This window comes from Neofelis nebulosa, chromosome 5 (genome assembly GCF_028018385.1).
Source record: "Neofelis nebulosa isolate mNeoNeb1 chromosome 5, mNeoNeb1.pri, whole genome shotgun sequence".
NCBI lineage: Eukaryota > Metazoa > Chordata > Mammalia > Carnivora > Felidae > Neofelis > Neofelis nebulosa.
Genome location: NC_080786.1, coordinates 145,186,112 through 145,204,198, shown reverse-complemented (window position 1 = coordinate 145,204,198; position 18,087 = coordinate 145,186,112). Strand labels below are relative to the sequence as shown.

The window sequence follows — 18,087 nt, the reverse complement described above, 5'->3', positions numbered from 1 at the left end:
CTAAGGCATTCCCATCATACGCAATGTCATCATCTGGACAATAAGAGCCTGGTAATGGGCATGTGTATACATGGGCGTAGCTCCAATTTCTCTCACATTCCCAGTCAAAACGTAATAGAATTTGTTAGAAATTACATGGTTTGCTATGTCCCATCCTTAAAGCCAGTGATATTCCATCACTTAGGGAATATTTATTGAGCATTCCCTATATGCCAGTCACTTTTAAGGAAATGGATTATATTACTTCTATAATAGTGATTATGACTCCTCATATGACCTTCCCCCCCCCCCCATTTATAGCATTAACATGTAGCAAGTTGCAAAGCCAGTTGAAAACATTAATCTTCCCAAAGCAATATTAAATCGAATTATTTCAACACACACACACACACACACACACACACATAAATGCAACAAGTATTTTCAATGAGATAAATGTTTATTAAAATTACTATATACTTTTCTCACATATCATTGTTGATCAAAAATGAGGGAAATTTGATAGGCAATACAATATCAAAGGAAAAGCTTTTAAAAACTACAAAACATTCCATGTGATTTCAATGAGTTCAGATAAGTTTTGCAGAATCCAACCTATTTTATTTTGTCTTTTTAGATGTCTTAGGATGATGTTGACATTCAGAGGAGAAAATGGAATTATTCATAGGAAGAATCATGGAGGCAGATTCAGGAAGCTGGAGGAGAATAAAAAGTTGAGTTTCTCTGGAAGCTTCTCAGTAGAAACATCTTCTGCAGCAAGATGGGCGGTTGGAGCCATACCCGTAGCCTCCACAGGCATAGCCCACGCCATTGTAGCCACATCCATAGCCACCATAGCCACAGCCCAGGCCACCGAAGCCACATCCATAGCCGCCATAGCCACAGCCGCCATAGCCACAGCCGCCATAGCCATAGCCGCCATAGCCACAGCCGCCATAGCCATAGCCGCCATAGCCACAGCCCAGGCCACCATAGCCATAACCTAGACCTCCATAGTAGTTGCCGTAGTAGGACATGGTTTCAGGAGTGGAGGATATTGTTGGAGCAGGGAATCCGTTTCTGTCAGTTTGAACATCACTGTCTACACAGGTCCTTTTTATATGTATCTTCAGTGGGCGGGACTTGTTGATCACATATTTCCTACTAATTTACATTACTACACTTCCTGAGTCCTTGCCTCATTAGGCAAGGTGAGGCCCTTGTGCGAGCGGAATGGCTTTGCTGTTGAGTCAGCTTCCCTGCAATCAAATCCTGTGCCTTTGATGTGTTTTTCTTATTCTCTTTTTAAGACCCTTGCTCACCTTTTATTTATTTAGGTTAAAATATTTGAAAGAATTTTTATCGAGGTGAGTCATTGACAAGGTTCTAAAATGTTGATTTTTAAAATTCTGTCGTTACTTCTAATATTTTACGTGAGGGTCTTCCATAATGTGGAAAATAACCTTCTTAAAAATAGAGCTTCCTCAGCAGAGTCAGGTAAGCTTTTCATGTTTATTATTCATTTTAATAAGTAAGTTTCATGTGGGCATAAAAGTATCTTGAGCTGTATTTTGGAGCTTTATAAACATATCCTCAGGATCTAATATCTGTCAGTATTCCACCATCAGTCTTCTCTCCTTGTATACTCTTTGTGGTTATTGTTATTTGTGCTGAGTATTTTTAAACAAATCTAAGACAAGTAGTATTTTTCTTACAAGTACTTCAGTGTGTACCCTGATCACAAAATGAGGTTCCAGGTAGTCCTGGCCATAGGTACAAGCCCTCTACTTTGCACCTGCTACTATAGTCGTCTTCCCCTGTGAGCCCAATGTGACAAAAATTTGAATATCAATTGGACAAAAGAGAATCATTTGGGCGTTGAGGCTCTGGAGGGAGATAAATGTGTACACATCTGAACAGCCATGCATTTTCACATGCTGTTAATTTTTAAAGTAGACTCAATTTTTTTTTAAATATAATTTATTGTCAAGTTGGCTAACACACAATGTATACAGTGCGCTCTTGGTTGTGGGGGGCAGATTCCCGTGATTCTTTGCTTACATACAATGCCCAGTGCTCATTCCAACAAATGCCCTCCTCAATGCCCATCGCCCATTTTCCCGTCTCCCCTGCTACACCCCCCCAATCAACCCTTAGTTTGTTCTCTGTATTTAAGAGTCTCTTATGGGGCACCTGGGTGGCGCAGTCGGTTAAGCGTCCGACTTCAGCCAGGTCACGATCTCGCGGTCCGTGAGTTCGAGCCCCGCGTCAGGCTCTGGGCTGATGGCTCGGAGCCTGGAGCCTGCTTCCGATTCTGTGTCTCCCTCTCTCTCTGCCCCTCCCCCGTTCATGCTCTGTCTCTCTCTGTCCCAAAAATAAATAAAAAACGTTGAAAAAAAAATTAAAAAAAAAAAAGAGTCTCTTATGGTTTGCCTTCCTCCCTCTCTGTTTGTAACTATTTTTTCCTCTTCCCTTCCTCCATGGTCTTCTGTTAAGTTTCTCAGGTTCCACTTATGAGTGAAAACATATGATATCTGTCTTTCTCTGTCTTATTTCACTTAGCATAATACCCTCCAGTTCCATCCACATTGTTGCAAATGGCAGGATTTCATTCTTTTTCATTGCCAAGTAGTAGACTCTTAATTTGAAAGCATTTTAAAAATCCCATAAAACATTGACAAAGATTTATCAGCTTTATTCGTTCATTCATTTATTTTTTATTTATTCATGAAACAAACAAATAAAAACCAGAGACAGAAACAAAACTCAAATCTGTAATACCTCCAGGCCCTGTCTTAGGTGCTGGAACCATGTGGATTCTATCAGTGGTATTGTTTACTTAGTGTTATTTGATTTTCCTCTCATAACATAGGCTGTGGTATTTTTATAAAGCTGAGAAAATTCTATTATACAAGATGGATACATCAAAATATTTTACATACTGAGAAAAATGACTTCTAATACTCTATAGCAAATCATAAATGTCCTTATTTCATCGTATGATCCCGTTTTAAAAATTAATTAATATAAATTTGAAATTCTCAAAAAGTTGCTTGGCCATCTATGTTGTTCTTAAGGAATAATATATGCACAAACAACATGTAGATATTTCATATCGATAAAGTGGTGAAAATTTGTGAAATTTGTAATTTCAAACAAAAATCAAAATGATACAGAATGTTAAAATAAGTTTTCAACACACTGATGTTAAAATTCCATTATTCTATTTTTTTTTCTAATAGGGTCTGGTGGAAATTTGTATTTAATATAAAAATAAATTTTGATATCCTCAAAACAGAAGTTGGAAATATGAAATTCAAAATCACTGTTCCATGAAAGCACTGATTTAATATCTTATGCTTGATGGGCTGATGTGGTAATGGAGTGGCACTTTCTAGAAATTCTCAAAGACAAAAATACTGTGCATATCTACTTTGTGTGCTACTATTAGATGTGGGATATGGAGGGTCATTTAAAGGCTATGAAGTGGAAAATCCAAGAAGCACAGTTCAAAATTTGCAAATGTGGGATATAAGGAAATAGCCAAAGACAGGGTCACATAGAATACGGTTATTGAAAATAGGAGTGTCATTGTGGGATTTTATCTGTTAATTAAAAACTTAGCATATGGGCTAATGTTTAAATATAATCAGGTAGTTGCAGTGATTATAGATTTATCAAAAACAAATTTCATTTAGAAATAATTTAGTTTTAGGCTTTAATTTTTTAGCATATTAAGAAAGACGATGTTTCTGTCACAAAAATACACATATGTGCATGCAACAGATATAACAAAAGTAATATAAAAAAGTATTTTCAATACAGATTTTATTGAAAATGGAAGTAAAGGGGCGCCTGGGTGGCTCAGTCGGTTAAGCGGCCGACTTCGGCTCAGGTCATGATCTCGCGGTCCCTGAGTTCGAGCCCCGCGTCGGGCTTTGTGCTGACAGCTCAGAGCCTGGAGCCTGTTTCAGATTCTGGGTCTCCCTCTCTCTGACCCTCCCCGTTCATGCTCTGTCTCTCTCTGTCTCAAAAATAAATAAGTGTTAAAAAAAAAAAAGAAAATGGAAAGAAATTTTGTCTCACTTGAAGAACGTTGAACTAAAATGTAAGCCGAGCAGCAATTGTAATCCAATAACAGGAGAAAATTTCTTTTCTAGAGCAGGACATTCCAGATGATTTTATTCAATGGAGATGAAGGACATAGAATTTCAACTCTTCTCTCCTTCCCAAGTATTCTAGAATGAGAGAATTACTCTTTCATAAAGAGAGAACTCAGAAAGTGGATTCAGGAAACACAGGAAGAGGAGTCCTGGAGTATCTCTAGAAATTTCTCGGTAAAATCCACAGGACCAGTATCTGCCACAATAAGATGGGCGGCAGCAGCTGTGTCCATACCCACCGGAGACAGAGCCACAGCCACAGCCAGAACCACAGCCAAGGCCGCCACAGTAGTTACTGTAGGAGCAGCACAAGGTGCCAGCAATTGAAGGTTCCGTTGATGGTGGGAACCAGTGTCCTCAATCCGAATGCCACCGTCTTCCAGGGCTTTTATGTACCTTCAGTGATGGCTAGAGCAAACCGCGGTAAGTGTTGGACTCATAATTCACACTAATTTACATTAGAAAAATTCCTTAGGCTCGTGGTTTTTCTTTTAGGCAAACAGACTCTCATAGGCTAGATCTTTTTTTCTTTCAGGTCAGAATTCTCCCCATCAAACCATATGACTCTAATAATTAATAATTGATATATTTTCAAATCTGCATCAAATTAGTGAAAATTCTTTGATCAGGTTTTATGGGATTTCTAGAGAATGCTGATTCCTTACTTGGGTTTATAGTTTCATGGGCAGATTCTAACTAAAGTAGAAATCCCATCAGAATGCCTGTGTATTTTATCTTATTTTTGTATGATTCCTCTCCCCAAGGAAAATATTCCTTCTATGCTTCTTAATGAATAGACTGACACAATGTTTATCCAAGTCCCACTGTAAAGGAACCTGTATTTTTATATGTAATTATGTTACTTTTTATTATTTCTGGGAAATTTTACAATTTTGTTATAAAGTGAAATGTTAAAAAAAAAAGGTGAAACCTAGACTCACGCAGTTGTTTTTCATATCATGTATTAAAAGGATGTGGAACAATTGGAATCTTTGTAAACTCTTGGTGGGAATGTGAAATGGTGCAGCCACTATAGGAATAAAAAAAGTATGGCAATTCTTCAAAAACTGAAAAACAGAACTACCATATGATCCAGCAGTTCCATTTCTGGGCATATATCCAGGTATATATCCAAAATAATTGGAATCAGGATCTCAAAGAGATATCTGTATTTACATGTTCATCACAGCATTACTCACAATAACCAAGATATGGAAACAACCTAAATGTCTATCGATGGATGAATGGATCAAAAAATGTGGTAAATCTTAGAATGTTATTGGTTTAAAAAATATGGTAATACATATAACAGAATATTATTCAATTTTTAAAAAGTATGTTTTGTTTTGTTTTTTTTTAATTCTGTCATTTGTGACAACGTCGATGAACCTGGAGGACATTCTGATAAGTGAAGTAAGTCAGTCACAGAAGGGAGTAGTGCATGATTCTTAGGTGAGGCATCTTATAAGATAGTCACACCCATTGAAATGGAGTATACATGGTGGTACACAAGGTTTGTGGGGAGAGGCAAACAGGAAGTTGCTGTTCAAAGTGTATTAAGTTTCAATTATGCAACATAAATAAGTTCGAGAGACCTGCTGTACAGCTTTGTGACTACAGTTCATATTGTGCACTTAAAATTTTGACAAGAGTGTAGATCTTAAGTGTTTTTACTTCAATAACAAAAAAAAAAAACCCAAAAGAGAGAAGGAAACTTTTGGAGGTGATAGATGTATTTATTATCTTGATTGTGACTGTGTAATAATATGCTGAAACCCATTACAACATATACTTTAAATCTGTGAAGGTTTTTTTGCATATCAATTATACCACAAACTGTTGAAAAAGAAAAAGAAAGTTGATCTTTCTACAGAGAATGGGCAGAACAGAAGGAGTTTTTGCTTTTCTCTGTCATAGTGCGTCACATTCGTTTCAATGCAGTGGTCCCCTCTTGTCAGTCCGAGTAGAGATTTGGAGACTTCTCTACCATTCACCTTCTGAATCTGTTGGTTCCACTGATCTTACAGTTGCCCAGCGGGGGAGGGAGGGTATCTGGAGTGAAGTATCCTCACAAAGCAGCTGCGTGTCAGCATCGGGAACACATCATTACTTGCGTGAGTTTTGAATTCTGTTCTGAAGGCAACTGGACAGGTGTATATGATGCAGACAGAGAACATTTCTCACTCATGAAACAGCTAGGTTCTCTCTTAGGAGAGGCTTTGAGCCAGGTTAGACTTTAAGATGAACATTTAAATGTAGCATTTGAAGTGCTTCTTACTGACATTGGCCAGAAACTAGATGAAGGAAGCAAAAGAAATTGGTTTGAAAAAAGGAAGACACAGTGATGTTGACTGAAACCGAGCTATATGCGATGATCTTCAAGTGGAATCTCTCCTGAAAAGCAGCATAAACATGACTGAGTTAATAAAAGTTATCTTATTCTATTTTTAAAAGGCAGTTTTGACTTTATCTAAGTATCGAGAGTGATCTGGGCGCCTGGGTGGCTCAGTTGGTTAAGCATCCGACTTCGGCTCAGGTCATGATATCGTGGTTCATGAGTTCAAGTTCCACGTTGGGCTCTGTGCTGACAGCTCGGAACCTGGAGCCTGCTTCGGATTCTGTGTCTCCCTCTCTCTCTGCCCCTCCCCTGCTCGCATTCTGTCTGTCTCTTTTTCAAAAATAAGTAAACACTAAACAAATTTAAGTATTAAGAATGATCTGTCATTCTCATTGTCCTCAGTCCCTCAGTCATAATAGAGTTGGGTGAGGGACTGAGAATGTCCCTCTTAAGATAAAACTATGTTCCATTCTGAGTGATGCACAGGGAGCACATAAAGGCACAATCAATACTTTCTGGGAGAAATAACATTATTAGTACACTAAGACCCCAGAGATAGCTTATATCCTTACATTCCCATTTTTTGCTCAAGTAGAATATAAAATTCCAGGGAGACATTTTCCAACACTATTCGCTGTCGTTAATTTCTTTATTAAAAGTATTTATTAGGCACCACTATGTTCCAGCAACTCTTCTCACTGCCAGGCTCCAATCCTTTAGCAGTGATATTATGTGAAGTAATATCTTCTTCATTATTCATTACTTGAGTGTGTGTCAGTTATATAGAGCCTTTGAGAAACATCTACTGTCCCAGAGAAAAATTCGGAGGCGAATTCGTTGAGTTGTTTCAGTTGCTGAGACAAAGGAAGAGGACTTCTTAAAATATAATGTGATATAATATAAAGTATACATACTTCCTGAAATGTATGTTGAAATGTTTCTGAAATGTCTAGAGTGCTTTCAGCCACGTGTGTTGATAGCTGAGAATACTGTCTGGATGTTCAGAAACATTACTCCTCATTGGTGTCTTATGGAGATTTCTTTGGCTCATTTGCTTGAGGAAGAAAGCTAGAATAATTAAGAAAAGAGGGACCCTTGGGTGGCTCAGTAGGTGAAGTGTCCGACTCTTGGTTTTTGTTCAGGTCATGATCTCATGGTTTGTGGGATTGAGGCTGACCTCCAGCAGTGAGCAGCCTTCTTGGGATTCTCTCTCTTTCCCTCACTCTCTGCCCCTCCCCCACTCATGCTGTCTCTGCCTCTCTCAAAATAAATAAACTTTAAAAAAAATTAAGACGTTTTGTTTCCTTCCAATTAGAAGTTGGAATAAGAAGCTTAATACCCCGAATGCAAATGAAAGGCGATGATCCAGCCTGTTAAAACCCTGTTTATTAAGAAGGGAGCCAAGTGGCTTTTTCCGATAGATCTCTAAAATGGAAGAGACCTACCAGTTTGCAGCTATGTATTGTAGTCTTTTGCTGTTGAGCTCAGAAGAAGAGGGAGGAGTATGAAAGGCAGAATGAACCGCTTATAGGTACCCAAAGGCACATATCTGAATGATACAACCGAACTGTGGGGTTATAAAAAAAACAGCCAAAGACAGACACCTGTAGCCCAGGTTAATAGAAAATGGTGCTATTATTATGTGAAGTGACATTTAACTTGTTTATATATGAATAGTAGTGCTGCTTATCGGTGTATATGAAAGCAAAGTTTTTATATTGATGTTGTCATAAAGGAATGATGGCCATATCCTTACCTTTTTGAAAATGATCATCTCAGAATAACAACAAAGGCGACGTCCAACGACAGTTCCCCAGAGACCTGCAAATCGATCTAAGTGAAATAATACCAAAAATGAAAAAAACAAGTTCATCCAAAAGTTAACTTAAACTTTTCCATGATGAAATATATTGATCAAAACCAGAAAACACAGTACCAAAGTTACTTTGGTAACACAGTCTCAAAGGTAGGACTTATCTATAATTTTCGACACGGTCCTGGCCATCTTCATCAACTGAGAAGGACATCAGATCTGAACTTTGTGCTTTTCAGATTATCATGGATGAGCTTGTCACAACTGTATAGAGAAGAGAATTACTCTTGGGAAAAACCATGGGAGCTGAGTCAGGAAATCACAGGTGAAGGAGTACTGTAGGCTGAGCTGCTTGGATATTCCTCAGTAGAATTCATGGGGTCACTGTCTGCCACAGCCAGATGGGCAGCAGCCACCATGCCCACATCCATCCTATGGCCGAGTCAGAGCCATAGCCCAGGCTGCCATCATGGTGGTGGTTACAGTGCATGGTGTCAGGAATAGAAGTTTCCACTGAGGAGCAGGGAATTATTTTCCTCAGTTTGAATGTCACCATCTCCGTGTGGCATTTTATACACCTTCTGTGGTGTATGAGGCAGCGTGGCCTCATACTTCAGGCAAGGTTGGAATAATAAAACTTCACGAAACACTTGTTTCAATAAGTCAGAAGATGTCCTTATAGAAAATACTAACTATTTCTTTTGGAATACAATAATCATGTCACAGGTCTTTAGATTCTTTTTGTATTTTAGAGATCTTCTCACTCACGTTTTGTTATTAAAGTCTGTACTTAGGTTCCTTGAAATGTTGTTGATATTCAAGCGCCTGGACTCAATTTTCCTTGTTTTTTTGCTTTGTTTTTGTTTTGTTTTCTTACAATAATAATTTCTATTGCGTATCTACATATACAGTCAAGGAATTTAGAGACTATCTGAGAGAGGAAGTGATAAAACTATGGTTAGCTGAAGTAAAATATCTTTTAAGTTCTATAATTCCTTTCCTTCAGGCAAACAATTCCTCACACCAAATAATATTTTCTACTACTTACTGACGATGAACTGACTATATTTCCATTAAAGAGTGAATACAAAGCTGCATTTTTTCCTCTTGAGAGTTCAGCTTATTTGTTAACCGTAACTTTCTATAGGACTACACCATTATACTATGCAATGAAGCATTTATTCAGCAATCCAAACCTATGTGCTGGTTCTCCTCCCTCATTTCACCTTTTGCATTCCCATATACTCACATTGGCTTTAAAGTTGTTCTTGGATTTTTCCCGGAAGATTTTCTTGAAGTAGTGGCAGAAGAAACATGGGCCATGGGTTTCTCATATCTGCTTCGTCATTCAGTCTATTGTGGCAGTGAGTCATGCAAAGCATATATCTGGAAAACTCTAGGGCATATTCATGGGGTTATTATTAGAGTGGAATAGGTAAATACATATATTATGAAAATACTTTGGGGGCTTACGAACCCCTTGAAAGGGTCTCTGGGTCCCACAAATGGCAACAGACCACAGTCTGATAAGCCCTGGTCTAGAGCAGTGATCTTCAAACTTAGAAAAAAATTAACATTTATTTATTTTTGAGACAGAGAGACAGAGCACGAGTCAGGGAGGAGCAGAGAGAAAGGGGTAGACACAGAATCCAAAACAGGCCCCAGGCTCCGAGCTGTCAGCACAAAGCCTGGCACAGGGCTTGAACCCACGTACCGTGAGGTCATGACCTGAACTGAAGTCAGACACTTAACAGACTGAGCCACCCAGACACCCCAGTGTTCTTCAAACTTAAAAAAAAGAAAACTATACCAGTAAATATTTGGAGGCTGCATCCAACATTTGAAGATAAGAATTTATTTTCAATTTGTTACACGCATTAATTACTATTAAATAATCATTGAATATTAAAACATACAAAATTGGGGCACCTGGGTGGTTCATAAGGTTAAGCAGTCAACCCTTGATTTCAGCTCAGTTCATGATTTCGTGGTTTGTGAGTTTGAGACCCGTGTCCAGCTTCACACTGAGAGCATGAGCCTGCTTGGGATTCTCCCTCTCCTTCTCTCTCTGCCCCTCTCCTGCTTGCCCATGTGCCTTCCCTCTCTCAAAATAAATAAATAATCTTGAAGAAACACACAAAATTATTTATAACAGTAAGAACTCACATTTTTATAGGTTCTGCCTTAACATGTTAGAAAAATTTTTAAGATTTTATAATACATAGATTTGAAGTTTTGGCTCTAAATTCAGCTTATTTTAATTATTGGAAAAAAGGTAATATTTGTTATGTTCACCAAATCATTTTTTAAATCAACCTGGATCCTATTATTTAGTTATATACTTTATTCTTGAAATTTGGCTAATCTATATCCTTCTTAATTTCAGCAGTTTGTTTTTACAAATTAATGTTGAGAATCTTTATTTTTATATACATAGGGTGAAAACACACTTCAATTCTTCATTTGGGAAAAATTTTAAAACACTAGAATATTCCACTTCCATATTTTAATATTACATAGATATCAATGTGTAATCGATGGTACATCCATATAAAATTCAGTAACATGACAACAGAAACAATCTCAAATGACCATCTACAAAATGCTCTCTTTCCAACACAGCGGCATGCCTGGCATCCTTTAAACACAGAGTATTGAACGAATGAGAGACCGGGTGGGTATATGAAATGGACTTCGTAATCGAAATGATCTCACATAAAGAAATTTACTAAAGACAGCCAGGTTCTCAGGGCTGGTCCAACACTCCCTAGGTCCACTTTCAGGCTGGGCATGAGTTCTATACAAATGACATCAGGCACCTGAGAAGCTTTCTTGTGATGAAGCCACTAGAAAGCAGACGCCTGGAAAACTCACAGAAGCACCACTTAACGCGTGGGTGTGTTCCTCTGTGTCCTGGGGAAACCAGGGCAGCCGGCCAGCCTCGTGCAGCTACCAGACTTCAGGTGTGTTTTGGACTATTTGGCCTGCAAATTAAAGAGAAGCCAAATTTATTGAGGGGGAAGCAATCAACCGTGTCACATGGAGGCTCAGCTTTAAATAGAATGGAAAATATTTAAAGGGACAAAAAAAAAGATAGAAAAAAAAAAACAGATGGAGAAAAGTAGTGTCAACCTGGAATAGTAACCACACACACATTTTTATCTTGTAATCACCCATGGGCAATAATAGTGAAAATAAATAAATGTGACAGCATCTTTGCAAAAAAGATTCAATTTACTGAAAGACGTACTTAGAGATCAAGAAGAAAACTTTTGTTGCATTTTAAAAGATACTCTGCATGAGCTTGCATGATGGAGCCAGAGAAAGACGACACCTTTCTTTCACCATAGCCTGGATTGAGGATTTTGCTACTTTGAAGAGATAGCATGGGATGAATACGACCAGAAGTGGAATCCATGTTTCGCAGGACACGTCTTGTGAGTCCAGGGGTTCTAGAATTTTTCAGTACAATCCATATGACCAATATCTACCATAGCAGGATGGGCTGCAGCAGCCATATCCGTAGCCACCGTACCCGTGACAGCCACAGCCGTAGCCACGGCCATAGCCCCCATAGCAGTTGTTGTCGTAGGTCATGGTGTCAGGGAGGATGGCGTAGAAGAGGAAGATACTTCCCTGAGTTCGAATACCACTATTTCCGTGAGGTGTTTTATATTTCCTCTGTAGGAGGCGAGGCAAGTCACAGGCAAAGTTGCGCGTATTGCAAATTATTTTGCATTACCTACGAACAACACCAACTGCAAAACTCTCATTTCGTTAGGCAGCGTGAAGCCTTCAGAACCCAAATTGCTCTGCTGTTGTGTCAAGGTTTTCGGTCAGATCATGTGCATTGAATGACAGATATCTGACTTGGTTTTAAAGCCCTCTCTCACTGAGGGCTCAAATTTAAATTCCATAATGGAGTTCTACGAAATCACAAAAACCGTGCAGACTTCAATTGATTCCAATCGTTTCGGGCTTATCAATAATAACCTCAAGTTCATCTGCCCATTGCAGATGAAAAAGCTACTCAGTTTAGCTTTGGAAAAACACAAGTGCTAAGGGGTAAATTTTATTTAAAGTATGAGATATATAATATTGCCCAATACGTCTTTTCAGCTAAAACAATTCATTTTATTTGAAATGCATAACCCGGGTGACATTTTTATAAGATCAATCTTTACAAGTGTACACCTATGTTTTATTTTCATATTTTACCAAATTCTATCTTGGATTGCCATTTCCACCTGACGGCACAACATGTCTTGTCCCTTCCAGGCCAACAACAAAATTCAATGACATTCTAGTCTTCAGAATGAAAGCTCACTTGAATTAAAGCCTTCACTTCTCCTGCCCCTCTTGAGTTGACTTTGTTGTGCGGAGGTATGCTTTTGATTGAAAGGGAATGCCTTCATCTGTCCTGCGCTGACATCTGTGTCTGCATAATGCAGGTTGCCAGTTTCCATTGCCATTAACCAAAAAACTCCTCTGGTCGATCCATTACCTGCCATCCAGCGCTACATCTTTGTGGCTTTACAGCCAGAAAAGGTTTGCGCTGTGCGAGGGAAAATAATGAGCCTGCACTCAAATCCATCCGGTAGGCACCAAGTGTATTCTCTACCTGCTGGTGTTGTGTTTCTTGGGTCACTCATGGGACTTGCTCCTTCTCAGGAAAATCAGAGTGTGCCTTTCTCTACTTTTATTTTATTTTATTAAAATTTTTTTCAATGTTTACCTACTTTTGAGAGAGATAGAGAGAGAGAGATACAGAGCTTGAGTAGAGAAGGGGCAGAGAGAGAGGGAGACACAGAATCCAAACCAGGGTCCAGGCTCTGAGGTGTCAGCACAAAGCCTGATGTGGGGCTCAAACCGATGGACCATGAGATCATTACTGGAGCTGAAGTCGGACGCTTAACCGACTGAACCACCCAGGTGCCCCTTTTAGATGCAGAGCCTTAATGTAGGGGTTTCTCTTTCCTTTGCAATGACCCAAGACCCGTACAAGAGGACTTAAGTATGTCTGACCGCTCTTGTTCAACTCATCCGCTCTCCACTAAAGCTTATAGCCAGGAAAACAGTTTGGGGATGAAATAAATGATAATAAGAGCAAAGGATATTCTAGTACCTACTACGTGCCAGACAGTGTTGTAAGTGCTTGACACACACTAGCTAATTTGACTCTTCAAAATTGTCTTGTGGGGTAGGTGTTACTGTTACCATCCCACATACAAGCGGAGCCTACTGTTAAAGTCACAAAGCTATAAGTGATAGAGGTAAGATTTGAACCCAGAGAGGTGATTTCAGACGTTTCATTCTTATCTATTATGCTCTACTGACTCTTATGAATTAATCTTACTAAGAACACAAGTTCAGAGGGCTATTTCTCTTAATTATTGCAGTAAGCTCAGAGCCTCATTGCATTAAAAAGCACTGGGCATTAGAAACCTATTAACGTTTCTCATAATCCAAGATATTTTACCAAGACTTCATTGCTTGTTGTTGAAACGCTATTAGCACCGTGAACGATATCTCTGCCAGTATTGTTATTTTAAAGAAAGAAATGCCTATATTCACCTTTGAGTCAAAACACAAACGTTACAAATGTGTTGGATTTTAAAGAAAACTCTTTCATGAAAATGCAATTTTATAAATTAAATAAAATCTCATTTCTGTTTTCTGGCTATAGATGTGGACATAAATTTGAAACCGTGAAAAAAAATGATGTTTTAAAAATAGAATCCTAAAAGGAAATATTAATGTAAGTGAAAATGAAAAGCCCGGTCTTCCCGGGACTGGTGGTCCAGAATTTCAAACTGTTGGCTTTTTGTCGATGGTCTCATGAAATTGAGTGATACCTTTTGGCTTTTCCTAGTAAACCATCACTCATGTGAAAATAGGGAAAATCCCTAAAGAGAAAAAAAAAAACCAAACAAACCGAGTTTGGAACAGAAGAGATGGAGAATCTCAAATGAAGGTAGATTATTATGGCCTGTTGGATGTCAGCCAAAAAATGGTAAAAAAATTGGTTGTTTGGAGCCCAGAATGTCTACTACAAATGTTGTTTCTTATCATAAAGGCTGGTTACAAATTGCTAATTTGAAGGTCTTGTGTAAGTAAGGTTTTGAAGATGAGACAATTGATTCTTATTAATGATTCACAAATGATTCAGGTTGTGGCACAACAACAGCAAATGTCTTCATTACCCCTGAAGCCTTACCCTAAAACCAGGAGTGAACAAATTACTCAGAGAGGTCTTGCAAATTATCCAGTGGCCTGACTTGTGTGGTGGGTCCCACTCACACTGAGGGCATATAAAAGGCCCTCTGCAGGGGAATCGTCCACACCGAAGTGACACTTCTCTCCTTCTCTAGCCAAGCACAACCTCAACAGCCAACACCATGTGTGGAAGCTACTACGGAAACTCTTATGGAGGCTGCGGCTATGGAGGCTGTGGCTATGGAGGCTGTGGCTATGGAGGCTGTGGCTATGGAGGCTGCGGCTATGGAGGCTGTGGCTACGGAGGCTGTGGCTATGGAGGCTGCGGCTATGGAGGCTGCGGCCATGGAGGCCTGGGCTGTGGCTATGGCTCCTGGTATGGCTGTGGCTTCCGCAGACTGGGCTGTGGCTACGGCTCCTGCTATGGCTGTGGCTATGGATATCGCTCCCACTCTCTCCATGGCTGTGGCTCTGGCTGCGGCTACTAGTAATGAGGGCACCATGGGGGACTCTCACCCTCTACACCTGGACGTGGGATTCACCAATTCTGAGCCCCACACGTTCTGAGCCTTTCTCTTGGGTGACGATATCCTGCAGGATGAAAGTCTAGTAGGTCTGTTGCTGCCTACAGCCTAACCTACGGATTCCCTGGATTTACCTGGTGGAGTGGAAGATGGTGAAATTCACCTGTGACCCCACAGTTCCGCCTTCATCAAGATGATGGTGTCACAGCGACTGCCTTGATGATGTCCATGCTGGAGTTCGTTTCTGTGTTGACCTAATAAACTTGTTCAATCCAAATGGCAGTCCTGGTTTTGATGTTGGTCATTTAATGCCCAGTATTACTTACAATTTTTGTTTTGTTTTGTTTTCCGTTTTCAAGAAAGCTAACAACTGCTTTCTTTGGGAGGTATTTTTTATTATCTTTAGGTCGGTCGTCTGAGAAAAGTTTTTGTAAGGTTCAGTTTCCTCCTCCTCTGCTACTGAGGGAATGCTATCTCTTATGCTGGGTAACAGGTAACAGTAAATCAAGTACTACTTACACATTAGGTTAAGCATTGCCTGGCATATAGTACATAATAAAGAAAAAATTAATTTCCCCAAACTTTTATATTCGTGTTCCATATATCAAATGAACATTGTTGCTGTATGCTTCTCTACTTTTAATCTTCCATCTCAAAGGTACTATTTCAAGGGATGCCTGGGTGGTTCTCTCGGTTAAGCCTCCAACTTTGGCTCAGGTCATGATCTCACAGTTTAAGTGCGGGCCCCGCATCAGGCTCGCCGATAGCTCAGAGCTAGAGCCTGCTTCCGATTCTGTGTCTCCCTCTCTCTCTGCCCCTCCCCTGCTTGCACTCTCTCTCTCTCTCAAAAATAAACATTAAAAATTTTTTTTTAAATAGGCACACATTTTTTAAAGTCATCCATTTTATTTTATTTTATTTTATTATTTTTTAATGTTTATTTATTTTGTGAACTTGTGAACTGTGAGATCATGACCGGAGTCATGGTGGAGGTTTAACTGACTGAGCCACCCAGGCATCCCTAAAGGTATCCATTTTAAAGGTATGAGAGACATAACCTAAGGAATAGTTTAACGATCTATTACATCCCAAGCTGGTAATAAATTGTAAAACTATTTGGAATGCATGGTGGGCCATAATATTTAGATAAAATCTCTGTTTCACATGTAGGCTGAGAAGCTTCAGGGTCTCATGAGATTCCAATTCCAGATGTTGGATAGGACTGTGGTCACATCTGAGGCTTAGCTGGGATGGATTCATTTCCAGACTCATGTTATTGTTGGCAGATCTCAGTTCATTGGAGTTGTAGGAATGAAAGGCTCATTTTCTTGCTGGCTGTTGGCCAGGGTCCCTTGCAAACCCTCCGCTGGCAGTCACCTTCAGCTGGAAAAGGCTGCCCATGGTTCCTTGCCAAGTAAATTTCCAACACGGTTGCTTGTTTTCTCAAAGCCAGCAAGGAAGAAGAAAGACTCCAGCATTATGGATGAATGCCATAATCTCATGTAACATAATCCCTTACACATAACTATTAAATTTGCCATATTTTATTGGTTACAAAGCAAGTCACAGGTCTCCCTCACACTCACAGGGAGGAGGTCATCCCAGGGCATTTTCATCAGGAGGCAGGAATCAAGGGGGCATGAGGAGAGTCTGTGTACCACAGACTCAATATTATTCATCCTTTATAATAGGAATTAACAAGTTGTCCTTCATTTTCAGTGTTCTTCAACAACTTAGATAATAGGATCATCTCATCCTTGAATTTGGTAGACTTCTGAGAAATCGTCTGTGTCTTGGCTATTTTGTGAAGTATTTTGTTAATGATTTTCTTTATTCTAAAGAAATTGGTCTGCTTTTGATTTCTAAATCTAATGGCATCCATTTTAGTAATCTGTATTTTCCTAAGAGATGATCTATTTCATCTAGGTTTTCAAATTTATTATATACATAGAGCCTGCCTCATATGATGTTTAAAATTTCTTCTGTTTTAATGTTCCTTCATGTTATTTATTTTTTTATATGGTTTCTGTCTCTCTTTTTTTTCTTCATCAAATTAACAAGGTCTGTGAATTCTCTCAAATAACAGCATTTTGGCTCATTATAAATCACCTTTTTTTGTGATTCCCTACCTCATTAATGTCTACGTTTCTATTTATTATTTCTACCTTTGTGCTTTTTTTGCTTTTTAAAGTTTCCTTTATAAGTGTTTTAAAGCATAGTATGAAATATGAATTTACTTTATTTCATTTTTACTGATGAAAGTCTTCATGCTATAATCTTTTTAAAACACTGCTTTAAATATTTCTCATAGGCCCTGTTATGGACCATTTTCATCATTTTAATTATTTTAAAATCTGTAATTTCACTTGTATGACCTCTCTCACCCAAGAATTTTTTGACAGAAGGCTTTATATTTTCCAAGTAAACGGGTATTTTTTTATTTTTTTTTTATTTATTTTTTTTTTTACAGCTTGATTTTATTTTTAAAGGGCTTTCTGTTCTTTGGTTTTGTTAACAATTATTAGTTTTATTGTCTGACATCAGACAGTATTTTTTTCTAGTATTTCTACTTTACAAAACTTATTAATGCTTTCTGTAAATACACAATAAATTTTTGTGGATGTTTTGTGGGAGCTTGAGAAGATGATTCATGTCTGTTACTAGTATATAAAGGTTAATACGTAACCATAAAAGCTACCTTCTTGATAACATTAAGCCTTCGCTTTTTTTTACCTAATTTTTCCACTTTATTTGTCTTGTTCTGAACGTGCTGCTTTAAAGTCACCTATTACTAATATGTTACTATCTATGTCTTGGCATCATATATCTGTAGCTTCATATGCATCTTGAGAAGTGTAAGATATTTCCTGTGATTGGTTTCGTATTTGCATGAGAAAGCTCCCCTCTTTGTCGCAGTTCATGCTTTTTGGCCTGAATTCTATTTGGTTGATATCAGGATTGTTATATTTTCTTGTGACATTTTGCCCAGATACCTTCGTCTATGTCTTTATTTTTGTATTCCTGAATATTTTGTTTTAGATGTATATGTACAGC

The 18,087-nt window shown here is 38.6% G+C and overlaps 2 protein-coding genes across 2 annotated transcripts; one reads left to right on the top strand and one right to left on the bottom strand.

Moving 5' to 3' along the window:
• Nucleotides 1-418: 418 nt before the first annotated feature.
• On the bottom strand, nt 419-1,053 carry LOC131511487 (keratin-associated protein 21-1-like). The gene has a single exon (XM_058729135.1). The coding sequence runs from the start codon at nt 1,014-1,016 to the stop codon at nt 735-737; it is 282 nt and encodes a 93-aa protein (XP_058585118.1). The 5' UTR covers nt 1,017-1,053; the 3' UTR covers nt 419-734.
• A 12,926-nt stretch (nt 1,054-13,979) lies between these two features.
• On the top strand, nt 13,980-15,315 carry LOC131511486 (keratin-associated protein 6-3-like). The gene is made up of 4 exons (XM_058729134.1): nt 13,980-14,051; nt 14,166-14,267; nt 14,670-14,862; nt 14,923-15,315. The coding sequence occupies exons 3-4, from the start codon at nt 14,692-14,694 to the stop codon at nt 14,995-14,997; spliced, it is 246 nt and encodes an 81-aa protein (XP_058585117.1). The 5' UTR covers nt 13,980-14,051; nt 14,166-14,267; nt 14,670-14,691; the 3' UTR covers nt 14,998-15,315.
• The last annotated feature ends 2,772 nt before the right edge of the window (nt 15,316-18,087 follow it).